The sequence below is a fragment of the Ammodytes marinus genome (genome assembly GCF_949987685.1).
Source record: "Ammodytes marinus genome assembly, chromosome: 11".
Taxonomy (NCBI): Eukaryota; Metazoa; Chordata; class Actinopteri; order Uranoscopiformes; family Ammodytidae; genus Ammodytes; species Ammodytes marinus.
In genome coordinates, this window is record NC_137215.1 from 13,500,087 (window position 1) to 13,516,249 (window position 16,163).

Here is a 16,163-nt window from a genome sequence, read left to right on the forward strand (position 1 = left end):
TTGTGAAAGCATTGAGGAAAAGCCCCAACATCTAAATATAATCGCTACTCAACTGACCCCTGGTGCCATGGAGATGACCTCATGGAAGAGCTGCTGTGCCTGGTCCTGGGTGTGTGCAGAGCGGGAGAGGGCGCGGGCCAGACCCAGCCGCGAGACATGAGACCGGCGGTTCACTGGACCGGACACAGTCACAGCAGGCTCTGAAACAACCATTAATACACATAGGAAGTATTGAATAACACAGGAAGAAAAATAAATGAATTAAAAATGAATGCTTTGTCACTGTCACTGCCTTACCCTCTGCTGTCTCCCCAGTATTGGGACAAGAGTCCTGTTTAGTGTTATTGGCAGGAAGCTGGGGTTTTGTATCGTTGATGGGCGGTTTATCTGGCTGGGCAGCTGCTGCAGGTCTTCCCCTACAGTAGATCAAATATAAAACACTCTGAAATGGATTTTGAAATGGATACAGATCAACTGTCATGACATATACTGTACATCACATTTCTGTCTGAAGTTTAGATAATGTGCGTAAACACACATACTCAACAGAACTACTAAATATACATCATGTGGTCAAAACAGTTTTTAGGTTGGTCCTCCAACTTCTCTAACCCTGTAAATGTTTCTTTAATTCAAATAATTCACTTTTCGCTTCTACAAGGTAAACAAACTGAACACTTTTTTTCAAGGGAGGTTACCCAGATTGACACACAGTAAAATGTTATGTTTGTCCTTGAATATGAATATGAAGCAGGACAGAACTGAGTGAAGTAAGCATGCACAGGAAATCATCCGTGAATAAATAAATGCCACAGACAACCACATAATGGGTCTAGCCAAAACGCTTGACTCTTGCTTCCAGTGTAACTCACTCACCTGCCTGCTGGGGTTCTAGCTGGAGGCCGGGCCACTTTCCCTCCTCTGACTGGGGCTGGGGGCGCAGGAGCAGGAGGTTTGGTCACTGCAGCAGCCCCCCGCCCCGTACCAGGCCCTCCCCTTCCCCCCCGATTCGCTGCTCCTCTCTTGGCCAAACCGCCATCAGAAAGCCCCTTCACTCCTGCTGCTTGGGTTACGGGTTGCTTTGCAGCTCTCTCAGCCTCGTGCCACTTCTGCCACCACTTTTGTTCTGAAGGTAAACACTTGATGGTTAATGTGGCCTTGCAGTTCATTTACACAAGGCTTTCATATAATCATAATTGCTTACATGTTTGTCGAACAGCAGGGACAAATGAATCAAACAGGAATTGCTCAGGTTTCTATATCAGATATACTGTAGGCTTGCGTTAGCATGAATTCAATGCAATTGCAGATTATTTTTATATACATGTAAGATAAGTCCCACTTCTTTGTAATAAAAACTAGCCAGCTGTGATTTTGAGTGAATTCAAAGACAGTATAGACACTATATAGGGACTCACTGCTTAGCTGTTCAGGTGGCTCTCCGCTCTGAGACTTGTTTTCCAGCTCAATGCTGGCCTGGAAGCTAAGGCAGGCTTCAGTCATGGCTTCCTTTGACCTGTCTGAATTTGGGTTCTTGTCATATTGAGCCAGCTGTGCCAGACCCAAGAGACACAGACTGTGGCTGTCCCGTGGTGTGGTCAATACTGCTAGCTGGCATGCCTGTACACACAGCAGCATAAGTAGGCATAATAAGGTGTAACTCTGGTTTCTCTGTCACACCAGGCACTTATGGGCTTAATAACCAATCAATAGCCTAGCAATGGGCTTTCAATACACAGCAGGGTTATGTGCTATTCAACTTTGCAAAACATAATTATAAGAACAAACTAAAAGAGACTGTTAAAATACAAAAAAAAAATGCATTTTACTCTCACCCTTTCCTGCATGTCCAGCAGCTCCTGACAGGGGGCGATAGAAGTGAGGCGTATGAGTGCTGTGAGGGCCTGGCATCTCTTTGCCACCGGGGACTCAATGCCAGCCTTGGCCTGGCACGCACCCTGCTGGATCAGCCTCTGCAGCAGGGCAAACTGAGCATCCAGGAGCACCCACTCCAGCCGTGCGCTCAACTCACCACGACACACACACTGACTCACACTCTGGGCAGTCAGCACTGCCACACTGAAGTGTTCCAGCACAGAGACAAGCAGGCAACATTTGATGCAGTGCTTATTAACACTTTTTGAAACTGGGTGTGAATGTTGAGACTTTTCTTTGAATTCACTTTGGAGATGAGTGAGTGAGACAGATGATTTTAACAGAGATCTATCAAAAACACAGTAAAATCACCAAAGAAAAAAAAAGTGTCAGATTTCTATTCAACAGAACTCCTGTTTTGTTACATACGTGTGATAGACCTGTTCCGTATCCATGGCTTTCCCAGACAGTATGTTTCGCTGTTGCAGCTCGCCTAGAGTGAGAAGGCCTCGCAGGAACTGTGTGCTGAGGCTGGACAGAGGATCTGATGGATCCTGCTCCACCCAGCTGGACACAAAATCATGAGAGAGAATGACAGTATAGAATAAACAACTGTATCTGGCATACAAACAAAACAGACACATCCAAGGCAATCCCAAAATGTAACCAGCTCAACTCGCTCCCTCTCTCAACGAATACATCCACCTCCATCACTAGTCACACACACACACACACACACACACACACACACACACACACACACACACACACACACACACACACACACACACACACACACACACACACACACACACACACACACACACACACACACACACACACACAAACACACCTCTTGCTGCAACGCTGGCTGACAAAGTGCTCCAGTCCCTGTTGTAAAAACAGAGCAGCCTCCTTCTCTGTGTCTGCAGAGGCTTTCTGCTCCTGCTTTAGCAGAGCCAAACCTGTGAAGAATCTGAGAAAATGAAATTCAGACAGGAGTGATGTTAAAGAAAAAACTAACTCTATAGTTCACACCCCATTTACTCTGTTGGCCTCACCTCACATGTGTGACTACTCTACTCCTAACCCCTATACCATTATGAAATCATAGAGAAGTCAACATTTTAAGTGAAGAGGTTGGTTTTCACAGTGTTACACACAGAAAGGGATATTCCTGCTTTCACCCCTGTATATTCAATGACTGTTTTGGCAACAAGTGAAAACCTGAGTTCCACTTTATACCTATAGTTCTTTTTACATTTTAACAGGAGCTACAAAACATGATTACAAACTCCTATTTGTTTTTTGTTTGCTGACTTTGCTCCTAATAATACTGTCCTTTTAAGTTTACATCAGATAGTAGTTTTCTGTGTATGAGCCGGTACACAGTGAGATGTCCTCAGGTCAAAAACCTCTGAGCTCTTTGGATACATTTGAATAAATTATGGCTAATGGTAGTACTATCACAGCTACTGACACAATGTCCTTTCAGCTTCTTATACCCAGAATACATTTTTAATGGTTCTAGGCTATATAGTAGCTATAATCTGACCTGAGTGCAGGGTGCAGAGGGCGCAGTGCCAGGCCACTCTGCAGGTGCTGCAGAGCTTCCCTGCTCCTGCCCTGCAGCAGCAGCAGCAGCCTTCCAACATGGAGGTTAAACTCCCAGCTGTCTGGGCTCAGAGACCAGGCATCCAGATACTTCATCAGGGCGCGGTGGATGTAGCTCTCTTCATCCCGCACGGCTGCACTGCTATCCTGCAACAAGACGGAAAGGGAGTTCAATTCTATCTGCAATTTATTAGATTGGTCATTATTTAAAAGGTGATTCCATTCAGACAAGCTTGGCTGAACAATAAGTATGTGTCATCATGGCCATCTCTCAACTCAACAATCTACATGAAAACGCGTTATTGAAGTATCTGTCATTTGTAGCGGCTTCTTCTGTTTCTTAATGAAAGAGGCTGCTCATCTACATCTAATGATTTTTAAAGGTATGATAATCTGCTCTCTAAATAAAGACTCACTGCGCAAAGTGATATAAAGTGACTAATTACTACTTATTAGTTTTGGATGGATCCTCTAAAGTAAGAGAAGAAGTCGTCAATGAAAGTCGTGGTGGCTGTAATTTCCTGAGACCCTTAACAGGGATCTTGGCTCACAAAACAGGTCAGTCAAATGCCATAGCGAGTCCACAGATGTGTTCTGATGTGCAACACACTGCAGAGCAGAAACTGGCAGAAGCCACTTATCTATTTTGGCCGTCTTTCTTCTATTCTCTCATTACTATCAGATAAGGAAACGCGACTTAAGAATCAGTTACCTTGCCAGATTGCTTGGAGAGCCAGATGTAGAGTGTCTGTACATAATCTGCTTTGCCGGACTGTCCCTGCTCTCTCAGCGTCTGATACTCTTTGTCCAAGGCCTGCAGCTGGTTCTGGACTGTGGGCGTGCCCGGGAACCCGTGCAGTTTGCAAACCGCCAGGATGTCATCCTGAAGCGCTGTTGATTTGGCGTCGCTTAGTTCATCTTTGTCTTTTTCAGCCTGGAGATGGAGAGGAAAGCTCAGAGGTCAGGGATGCTTTGAGCTATGCAATAAAATACACCAACGTCTAAAGAACAGTCTCACCAATATTATGATTGATCAAAAACATTCAGAAATGCAGTTTTGAGTGTTAAACTGTTTAAATGAACGGGCCAATGCTCAATGTATTTTGCAAAGCAGCACTATTCTAAATGTTTCCTCAAAGCTCTGTCAGACATTAGACATTCCTAAACCCTTCATGTGCTCCACATGGCAATGGTAGCTACTGGAATATGAACTGCAAGAACTGAGAAAAATAATATATTTCCAGGTGTGTTTGCATTTGTAGTGGGTTGGCTGTGGGCGAGAATGACCTTGACTCCACTATAGTATCACTAAGTTTTTCAGTCATCATATACAGTACACACAGTATGTACATACAATATTTCTAATTAAAAATGATTAAAGATTTAAAGAGGCTATTTCGTCAGACATGTTTTTGTCTCCTGACCCTACCTTCTTCTGGCGGCCGTACATCTCTGTAGCGTGATGCTGCTCATGCAGAACGACCCCCAGCATGAAGTGGAGTCTGGCGTCTCTGGTGCTGAGTGAGATAGCTGAAGCATAGTGGACAGCAGCCTGCTCCAGGTTATGCAGAGGAGACTGGCCTTCCTCAGTCTGCAGCATTTCCCCTGTGAAAGTGGGAACAAGACAGCACAACCAAAATATATTTGCATCAATATTGAGCTGAAAATCAACATTGCATATAAGGACCATATTCCGGTGCCATTTACAACAGGCAACACCAAGTTTACAGTAGGTTTACTTTAAATGATAAAACTCCTTCTTCTGTAGTTATTGGACCTAGACTGTCTGTAATGGGTACAACTGAACTGTGTCCATTCTTACATTAGAGCTGTGTTAGCAAACTAAAGCAGGAACAACTAGTGGAAAGCTTGTATATCAGAATCCAAGCAAGTGTGACTGTTTGTTATTTGCTTTATTGGTTTGAGAATGATGTTGAATACATCATTTCTTACTTTTTGTATCTTCCCTTGGCAAGAGCGACATTTATCTGTCAGACTACACTGATGTCACAGCTTTATATTCTAGAAACCTGTCTGATGTTGTATTGAAATTCACTTTTGCCACAATTTGTATTTTTTTTTTTTTAAATGTCTTTAACTAATATTATACGATGTAAGAAAAGTCCTTTTAGCCAATGTAATATTCTATGGGTTGATCATAAACACATAAACATGCTCTACCTCTCCTTCCCTCCTTCCCTCCCCCTCTTTCCCTCTCCCTCTCTCTCTCTCTCTCTCTCTCTCTCTCTCTCTGGTGTTACTTCTCGATTTAGTTCCAGTAACTTTAATACAGTCTTGTGACTAGGATTAGTCTCAAATGTCAATTAACCAAATCATTAAACAATTAGCGAGGCACAAGTAGCTGAGACAAGATGGGTAACTTGAGTTGTAGGCATGTCTGATAGAGGTGGAGGCTCCAGAGGCCAGTGTTGTTAACTAGCCTATTTTCATGTATTTTTTAACGGCTGACGCTGAGCCGTATAGTGCCAAGTCAGGGCTAGGAAAATGACTCCTCTGTCCAGTGGCCAAGGGTGCGCTGATATTCTCACCAGACTGTTTAGTTATTTAACCAGCCGTGGAATACAAAACAAACTGGTGGAACTCCGTCACACTGGATGGAAATTGTTATGTGTACATACCTGGTTTTGGCAGGCGTTGCCGGTAGAGTTTCATGTGATCCTGGGCCAAGTCACACAGTTTATCCACATCGTCTTCTTCTCCCACTGTCAACTGTAATCTTTTCTCCCAGTTACGCACCTGTAATAGACAGAGAAAACAAATCATCCACCCATGAAGTACATCAGGATTTAATCATTATTTAATTTTACACATATGATTTTCAATAATGATTAAGTTTTTAATTAATTTTTTTACTACCAGAAATCAGAGAAAATTAATCTGAATTACACTTTGATCTTTATGTGATATGGATGGTGAGCCTTTCTATTGGGTCTAAGGTGTTGTATCTCATAGAGTCTAACTTTAGACTTGTACTGTGATGAGGCAAAGAAAAGGATTGATTACCTCCAAACTGTGTTTAGTCTCTATCTCCAAACAACTGGATGATGCAAAGTGCTTCTTATACCAACTTGTTTCTGTGACATCCTGAAAAATAAACACAAACACAAGAAATAATCAAATCGATAATAAATAATAACATATTTGAGTTCTTTATTGTTAAGTCAAGGTATAAAAATGCTTAACACTGACACACCTCTGCATCCCATTCTCAAGTATCTGTTCACATCCACTCTATGCTGTGTTTCCACGCACAAACACAAGATACCTTTACTATGAAAGTTAAACCAGCTCTTAGTCACTGTGAAGGGAGCGCTGACTTGTAAATAAAGGATGAGCAGAGTGGTGGTCCATGGCAGTGATTCTGGTGGCGTTTAATCTTTCATACTGACCTTTGCATCTAGCTCCCCTGTGGGCTTGTGAGCACAGTCCAGAGAGTGTGACCCCAGCTCAGACAGTTTCATCACGCTGTCACATCCTTTGTTTAAAAAAATTCAAAAATACACACATCAAAGACACAATACACTAGAAGTGGATAGTGTTGTCGTACACAACAGAAAAGTGTGACTGATTATTCACCTTTCATGACACATGTTGACCACTTTAATTCATTACGTCTTCTTTAAAGAATCAATTGAACAGTCAACTTAAGTAACAGCATGTCACTCTGAGGGGGCCCACACCAGTTATATCTAGTTAAGGTCTTAGTTAAGTCACACTATCCTCCTCATTACAGCAACTTAATAGTTATCTACAGTAACATTGTGTTACATGATAGTACAGGTGGTGTAATAAGAACCTGCTTCCTAGCACAATAGGCTTTGTGCACAAGTCTAGTAGCAAACTTCCGGTTTCGCCTGGTGTTGGCATATTAGTTTCCGGTGTCTCAGTTACCACGGTAACCATAAACTAATATATGAGTATTTCATTGGAAAAAGAGGATTAAATGTAGCCTATGAGATTGTTTAAACAACAATGAAGTGCCGGTGGGTTGAATTAACACTTTTGTGAAACACGTTGCTTAGTTTAGAGTAGATATAATAGCGGTTTGAGCTTCCACTGCAGTGGATAAATTAGATACAAAGGATTGAGGTTTCGGACAACACATACAAAGTAAAGGTATGCAGCCGACATTTTGAGGACCATCTAATCATCAGTACTGATAATAGTAGACAGGTACTTGTCTATCCCTCTACTGACCTTTAAGTCAACCAATAAGAGCTTTGCCTCCACAGCAGCTGTGCTTTACTCAACCCTCTAATAATGAGAATCTGAGACTTCAGGCTTCACCTCGGTAAGTAAAGAAACATTTGACCAAAGCCGTCGACATCTTCCTGTCGAGGTCCAGTTCCACAACCTTCCAGCTGTCTCCCAGAGGACTATCGCTCAGTGGGTCCACTTTGGATCTCCTGGCCAGCATCTCAATATAAGGCCTGGAGAAGATGTGCTTTGGGTCACTGCAAATCAGGGAGAGAACCAGTATCGATACTGACTGCTTTTGTTAAACCAATACAGAAAAAACGCTATGTGCATAGTCTCTGCTAATGAGATAGGACACAATAAAAAAAGATTTTTTTTTAATATTTTGAATGAATAAAAAATACTTAAATTATCCATTTATAAGCCACAGCTATATTGAGATTTGCATCCCACACTGATTGTTGGTTTAATGTAGTTTACTACAACGACACCTTGTAAATTATTTACTATTGCATCAACTGTAATGTACTTGTTTTATTATTAAAAAAGACATTAAAACTAAAATGAACATTAATATTATGAAAGAAGAAAACTGCTGCTACAACTGCTAATATTATCTCATGTTAAATATATTCATACCAAAGTCTTACCTCTGGTTTATAGACACAGGTCTATATAAGGCAGTAAGAGATATTGGACATTCATAGTCCAGCTGCTGCTTCTTATCAGTGAAGGTCACAGCCATGGGAATTAGCTCTCGAGTCATCAACACTGTGTACACCTGAGAGAGTACGCGGGACGCCAAGGTTAGTAGTACCTTTAAAAGACAGCTACCAGTGTGGAAAACCATTATGAACACTACAATGACCCAGGCAATCTCTACTCTTGACAACCGACTTGCACACTATTATTTAGGAATATGGAACAACTAAAAGTGTGTATGAAGCTTTGAAAATGTAAGACTATTATTCGTTACTAGGTAGGTATATAATTAGGTAAGGATGAGGTAAACTGCAAAGCCAGGACGGCATATGTATTTTAAAGAATATTGTCAACAATTGTGTGATGATCAAATACATATTATAGAGCCTTGAATATCACCATCAGTCCTCTTCTACCTGTACATTACTGCCATCTGCTGAATGGACTGAGACCTCCACCATTGTGTCACCAAAATTCAGAGGCACCGGTTGTGAGCTGCTTTCCCCATTCACTGTAACTTTGATGTTTTTGTCTGGCACTGTGGGAAGCAGGGTCACAGCATTACAGTGAAAAGGAACACCACCTGCAGAGACAAAGATCAAACACACCAACAAATAACTTATGTTTAAATTTTTCAACTAACACTTAAAAAAAACAGTGCAGTTGAATTTCTTTGTTAACTAAAATATTTACAGCCCAGCGTCCCAACCCAACAACATGCTGTTAGTTTAATAGGACTATCTCACAGTAGGCAAACTCATAAGCCTATTGTGTCTGTAGACTCACCATTGTATTCATAGGTTTTGGTACAAAATGCAGGATAAAGTGGAATATCTTCTGCCAAAGCCAGATTACTGAGTTCTGCAACCTTTGCTGACAGCCTGGTGATTTCCACACAGTATTTCTTTATGGTGCCATCCTCGGCTACCACCTCGATTTCTATTCTGTTGAGACCCACGTTCAGTTTAATGGTGCTGGAACCTTCACCAAAGAGCTGAAATGTAAATTAAAAGGACATTCAATTTCATGTGAATGTTTTAATCAGAAACACCAAAATGTACAACTTGGAGGACAGTCCTACTCACAATCCTGTGTGAAGCCCCACAGTCACTAGTGCTCAGGTGCAGGGTCACTTTGTCAACGCTGCTCTCCACTGTCACTTTGTAGTCCGTGACTTCTGGTTTGAAAGCTGGATGGAGCTTTACCCCGGAGACAGACAGCTTCTCCAAATCACAGTTGTCCATGTCTGAAACCTCTTTGCACTGCTGTGCTGGGGTTTTACATATGTTCAGCAGCTACAGTAACAGCAGCAGCAGTAGTAGTGTGTACGGGTCCAAGTCCTGAACGCACTTGAAAATGTTGTCTGTCATCCCAACACACTCACTCAGCTCCATTTACCGCAACGACGCCACAGGTTGCCATAGCAACGAGAACACTTCGACGTTAAACAGATAGCAGAAATATTTTAAACGCTTTTTTCCCACAGGAAAAGGCGCCTATAATACGCTTGATGAAAAAAAATCAACTATAATAAAAAACGTGTTGTTTTTGATATACCATCTGAATAAAGCTCTGCAGATAGCGGACACAAAAGTTGTTCGTCATCAATATAAAAGTAAAAACACAAGTCGTCTGTGGAGGTTGATTAATATTCCCCAAACTGTTTCAAACTTGTAAAACCATAAAAAGAAACAACGTCAAATATTACAAGCATCCTCTCCAAACGGCAGACGGCAGCAGATCACAGAAGAAGAAGCAGAAGAAGAGGAAGAAGTGTTGTTTTCATACGTCACTTCCTGTGGGGTAAAGCGTGCAGCGTGCTAATAAGGTAAAACTGAAATAACTACTGAGTTTTCCTCATATTCCCTTTTTGGGAACGATATACTTCATTTAAACCAGCGATAAGAGAAATTGCTCAACATATATTTTACTTATTATTCCTTTATTTCTGCTCATAAACCTTTTGCCTATCCTGTTGTAGCAGCATGTAGAGGCTCTCACTAGCTAACTGGCTAACCTTACATATTTGAATGGGAGCTTTTTTCTCAGTAGGGTTTCTACAGATCATTAAAACGCATTGCATTCAATAATTGGTTACTGACGATTAACGCACAGATGTAGGTCTTGGTCTTAAAAGTTAATAAATTGATTAATCTAAATCAACCTTTCTATTCATTTTACGAGTAGATTTGTTTTTACGAGTCGTTTTTTTCCTGATGTTGCAATTTAAAAAATAATAATTGGAAAACTTTACAAATTGTGCCTCTTGTAATAACATTATGCAGATCAGCATGGCCGGATCTGATATATTCATGTTATGTTGTGACATTTTATTAGTTTTAGTTGTAAATCTTGAATTACCTGAATTAGAAGAGTAACATACCCTTCCCCATACATCACGGACAAAAGAAATAATTTTTTTTATGTTACATAAACATTTGGCCAAAATTGTCCCAACCCCAGAGAGTAAGATTTGGTGTTGTTGTTGTGAAATTGATCTTCAATCTCATTCTGAGTGGCTTGACATTATCCCTTTGGCTGTAGGAAGTAACCATGTATTTGCTGTTGTTTACAGTCTCTAATAAGGCCTTCATATCACAGCACAGTTACATAACATTGTATGACTTTATTTACTATAACAGGAGAATGGAAGTGGACAGCAAAGCCGATGACTACCCTCACGAGATAGACGAACAGCTCACAGGCTTCGACTCCTCAAGCTCTTCTGTCAAAACCATGTTGGACAAGTTGATGTCGATGCCCAGGAATGAGCTGACGCAAAAGGTCTCAAGAGCAGTTTAATTTGGACTAGTCAAACAGATTGTTGACAGAAAGTAAACAGACACAACCATGTGCATGCTGCAATGCTGTACCCAAATTAAGAGAAGCCATAATTCATTAATGTCATATGTTGCACTTGTTTTCCTACTATCACAATTCATATTGTCTGAAAAGCCTGCATCACAGAAGGATTATCAGGTGGTAACATATCATACAGGCATATTTGGATATTTCTTTGTGTAAACTAGAAAGCAAAGTACATTGCATTTATGCATTTTTTTAAAGGTATTTCTCCTACTATCCTGTTATTGTGTTAGTGGTAAGGTATGCCTTGAACAGGTCACCAATCTATGACAGACCTAAACACATTAAAAACACAACCATGCAAACCTTTTCTGGGGTTCACATAACCAGTTACCTTGAAGAATATTATTTTACAAGCTAAGGTGCAACAATCTCCAAAACATGTTGCATTGTGTGCCCAGCTTTTCCTAATGACAGCCAATCAGCCCAGTGCCTTGTGCACATTGATGACAACATATTTATTTAAATAACAACACACTTGTACAGGAGGTCAACCTGTTCACTGCAAAAGCCATCTTTCTATACATTTTCTTTCTTGTGATTTTCTTATTTGTTTTACTGTGATAAGGATTTAATTACACTTCTACTATATTAAATTACAACTGCTTTATTGACAGCTGGACCCTTTGGATCAAGCCAAGCTGGATCTGGTGTCTGCCTACACCGTTAATTCATTATTCTGGAGTGAGTTTTTTTTTAACTGTCTTTATTGATCCTGTCGATTTGAGTGACTATACAGTATATCAAGGCAGGCAGTGTTTTACAAAACAAGTTTATACAGAGTGTTATTGGAGTGTCTTTCAAAGAGATACATGTGTTGTATGACAAACCGAAAAGTCAAATGCAGGGATTATCTTTGGTCACACGTGTTTGTGCACATTCAATATATTCTACTTGATTTAGTAGATCAGTAAACAAGATGAATGCATTCCCTTATTGACTTATCCACATATAAAGTTCATAATCAAAGATTTTGTTTTTGTTGACAGTGTACCTGGTTACACAAGGAGTAAATCCCAGAGAACATGGAATCAAACAGGAATTGGTATGTATTTTTTTTTCTGTAGTGTCTGACATTTCACACTCTCTCTGTTTATGTGGCTGGTATAATTGTTTACTGTAACCATTCTCTGATCTTCAGGAGCGAATCAGGACTTACATGAACAGAGTGAAAGACATCACAGACAAGAAGAAAGCGGGCCGCCTTGATAAGGGGGCTGCTGCACGCTTTGTAAGGAGCGCTCTCTACGAACCAGACGACAAACAGTCTAGAAAGAAAGCAGTGTCCAAGAAAGCGGCGGACACATCGGACAGCCCCCAGTCAAAGCGTCCCAAGCAGAGCTGAAGTGAAGGATTATGGTCTGGTCCCTCTGCATTTTCTACCACTCTTGGATTAAACACTTTTTGCTCAAAGCGGACTTTTGAGGACTGAGTGACAGGGCATACAAGAAAACACAAAGGCATGCCACAAAACTCACAGTAGTGTTTGCGTGAGTTATTCACCAGTCAAATAGCCAGTCGGATCCTTGATGAATGTAGCCCCAACAGCAGTCAGCAAATATTTCTGGATTTACTAGAAACAACAAGAAATTTTTCCATCTATGACACAACACCCCAGTTTTTTTTTTTTTTGCCGGAAATATTTCTGCACACTGATGCTGGCAACTCCCGCAGACATTTAATCGATTTGGCTGCTGTAGTGTTTCTGTAAAGTTACTTCATCATTGAGTTGCGTAAATCTGCTAACTATAAGAAATTAAAGTTTTATTCTTAAAAGCTAGTTTATAATGAATAAGATCCATCCAGGTATTGAAATGGCATTTATTATTTTATGTTTCCTCCTTTTAGATAAATGAAAGGGATTTTTTTTTAATCATAATGTAATGTTTTTACACACACGCTATGTGTCAAACATTGTATTGATAAAAAATGGTTGGTGATGTAATGCCTTTAGGATTGACATTGGCATAAAAATACTCCCTAAACATGATGTTTGAATTACTTATTTTATTTTATTTTGTTTTCCCTGGCTGCAAATTGGTAATTGAATTGTAATGTAAAACAGTTTGATGTCAGATTCCAACTTTCCCCAGTAGGCCCTTTTCACATTTTGACATGTCACAGTAGGAAAAGCACAGCAGTAAGTAATAATCAAATGAATAATGGCTGTTCCCTATTAAGCTGCGCCCGTTTCAGGCTCCTGGCATTGTGCATGGCTGGCTCCCTTGACTCATTGTTGTGGCTTACTGGTACACTTGGAATAGAGCGGAGCCATCTTTAATCTTATTAGTAACACCTGTGATTTTCCTGCTACGACAAGTCACACTGTCTGCTGTGCTAATGGCTTGTAGCAAATGGCCTTTTTTTTCTCAACAGTTTGCTTGCAATATCCCATCTCAGAGGCATGTGTTAATAGTTATTGCTCCACAATAGCCTGATTTACATGACCACCCACCTGACGCCACAGTACAGCCTATAGAGTTGAAATGACTTTTGTGTATGACCATAAGAAGGTAATGCTGATTTTATGTCATGCAATGGCAGCATTTGCTATAGAGGCTTCCATGCAAATTAGTCACTGACTGATCAACATTAAAAGATCATCAGTGATAATAGACCATCTCGATGCTAAATAGACACATAATGTGTTCCAGTTAACAACAATTGTACAAGTCTGACTTAATTGCTCATTTAGAAACAATTCACTGGATGTTATTGAGCATTTGATTTTTGCCATGTATTATCCACCAAACTAATCATACAGTACCAACTCTGGTGCCGCTGTGGAGTTGTGATTCATTTTGCCAGTACAGAGAAAATGAAAATCCTTTATACAAGAAGTCTACAAAATAAGGTTGAGGAGAGAGGTTGCCTTTATGAATAGTAAATACAAATCAAGCAGAGCATTACTTCAATCATGGTAACAATTTGGAGTGGCCCTTGTGGCTCAAACCTGTGACCTTGTTGATTACACAATGGCCTGTGTAACCATGACATACAGTGCTGTAGCTGCATGGCTGCACACTATAAGCACGCGCCGTAATGAGACTTCCTCTTATAAAAACCAATGTCACATTTGATAAAGACACCCATATTGCATCCTTTTTGTAATTCCCTCTGGACAGCCGAGATCTTAATCTTAATGTACCCGCGAGTCACTGCATCCCTCTAATCAAGCCCAGGAAACTGCGAGGCAGTGAGTCAGATTTGCAGGAATGTGTCTTTTCATTCTTTTCATCATCTTTCTTTTTCTCATCCTCCCTGCTGCAGCGTCCAAAAAATGACATTTGTTTAGCCAAAGCACCCTGGTTCTTACTTCTTCCACCCAGTTGTTGTTTCTAACTGTTCAAAGACATGTGTCAAACTTTGCCTGATGCACGGCTCCGTCTGCATATTGGAAAAATATGGATTTTTCCACTTAACCCCCTCCCTCTGTAATGTTCGCCTTCCTATGCCCTCTTCTTCCCCACATGTGCTCAGTATAAAGGAGTTAGGTCACTGTGCGAGCAAATTTGAACAAACAAACTCTCATGTTGAAATGGTGCACCCTAACAAGCTCCAAACCCGGGCTTGTCCCACTGTTGTTTATTTATGCTGTTTGTGAGCAGTGTGTGGTGAGGAAGTTTATATTATATGGAGAGAAAGGCATCAGACCAAACGACCTCCTTGGGCGAGACGAAGGTAGAGACAGCCTTCCTTTCAGACTTCTCTATCTCTTTGGAGGATGCAGTGTGCTGGCAGCAGACTGAATAAGCCTGCTTGGACAACCAAATGAGGACAACACATTGGGTCATATCAAATAATTTAGAGTTCATTGTCATAAAGTGGATGCTGTAAAAAGACTTGGGGTAAGATGAAGATGAAAATACATCATGGTTTAACAACACTTTCAATTTTACTATTAAACTCCCTTTGTGCTAAAATCCCAGAACTTTTCCAGAATAATTTCCATTAAATAACAAAAAATTATTTTGACCTAACCTGTATTTTCAGCAAATGTGTTTAGGTCATGGCAAACCCCTGGAGTTTTACACCCGCAACACAAGGCTGTAGTTAAAGAGAACACAATGAGCATTTTGATATTCTTAACCTTGGAAACAGCATAAAAAAAGAAGAAAAAAAAACTCACGAGAGAGGTCCATTTAACTGTTCCAGAGATTTTGATCACACCAAAGGACCTTATTATTTTCAAATTATCTGAGGATATGAGAACCTTAAGGACTTCATGTTAGCTTGAAAGTTAAGATACAAAGTAAAGGTACAATTACTTTTTTTAAATGTAAATTCTCTTTCTGATGTGATACACTAAATCATGACATTAATATATTTTATTTGCTCTATTTAGAACTTAAACTGTGTTTGATAACTATAAATATTATAGGTCCATTTCAGAAGGTACATAACACCAAAAAGATAGTATGACACAGTTTGGGTCTCACTATCAATGACTCAATTCATAAAAAAAAAAAATTCTCGATAAGAAAAAGTTGATAGATTAAATTAAATTATTTTTTCTTTTATATTTTTATTAGATTTTTAAAAATTTCGAGTCTGATTAACAAGTGTATCAGTCATCACAGTCCAACCTAGAGCGCAAACTTCGGTGAAAAGTGAGAGATTATGAATCACAGTGGAACCAGCTTTGCTTTTTTTATAAAATCCTCAACATTTAAATTAAAATTAAATAAGGATACAGCAGTGTCTGGAAAACATAATCAGAAAGAACACAAAGCTCTAATGTACCATTCATTATTCCTCTATTGCTTTCGTCCTAACTCATTATCCCTCTCTCCTGTATACTGGACAATCCCTGTGGCGTTTGGCAGTGTAAGAAAAAAAAGTACGCCATGCTAAAAACGTGCACGGAGCACAGCCTTGAACCCTACTCG

The 16,163-nt window shown here is 40.2% G+C and overlaps 1 protein-coding gene across 1 annotated transcript; it reads left to right on the forward strand.

Moving 5' to 3' along the window:
• The first annotated feature begins 10,201 nt into the window (after positions 1–10,201).
• On the forward strand, positions 10,202–13,471 carry c1d (C1D nuclear receptor corepressor). The gene is made up of 5 exons (XM_080037059.1): positions 10,202–10,237; positions 11,052–11,193; positions 11,892–11,958; positions 12,264–12,319; positions 12,416–13,471. The coding sequence occupies exons 2-5, from the start codon at positions 11,056–11,058 to the stop codon at positions 12,617–12,619; spliced, it is 465 nt and encodes a 154-aa protein (XP_079893185.1). The 5' UTR covers positions 10,202–10,237; positions 11,052–11,055; the 3' UTR covers positions 12,620–13,471.
• The last annotated feature ends 2,692 nt before the right edge of the window (positions 13,472–16,163 follow it).

Coding starts and splice junctions, on each gene's coding strand:
- c1d (XM_080037059.1), top strand. CDS start 11,056: ATGGAAGTGGACAGCAAAGCCGATGACTACCCTCACGAGATAGACGAA. Junction 11,959..12,263: donor CGTTAATTCATTATTCTGGA/GTGAGTTTTTTT, acceptor TTTTGTTGACAG/TGTACCTGGTTACACAAGGA. Junction 12,320..12,415: donor ATGGAATCAAACAGGAATTG/GTATGTATTTTT, acceptor TCTGATCTTCAG/GAGCGAATCAGGACTTACAT.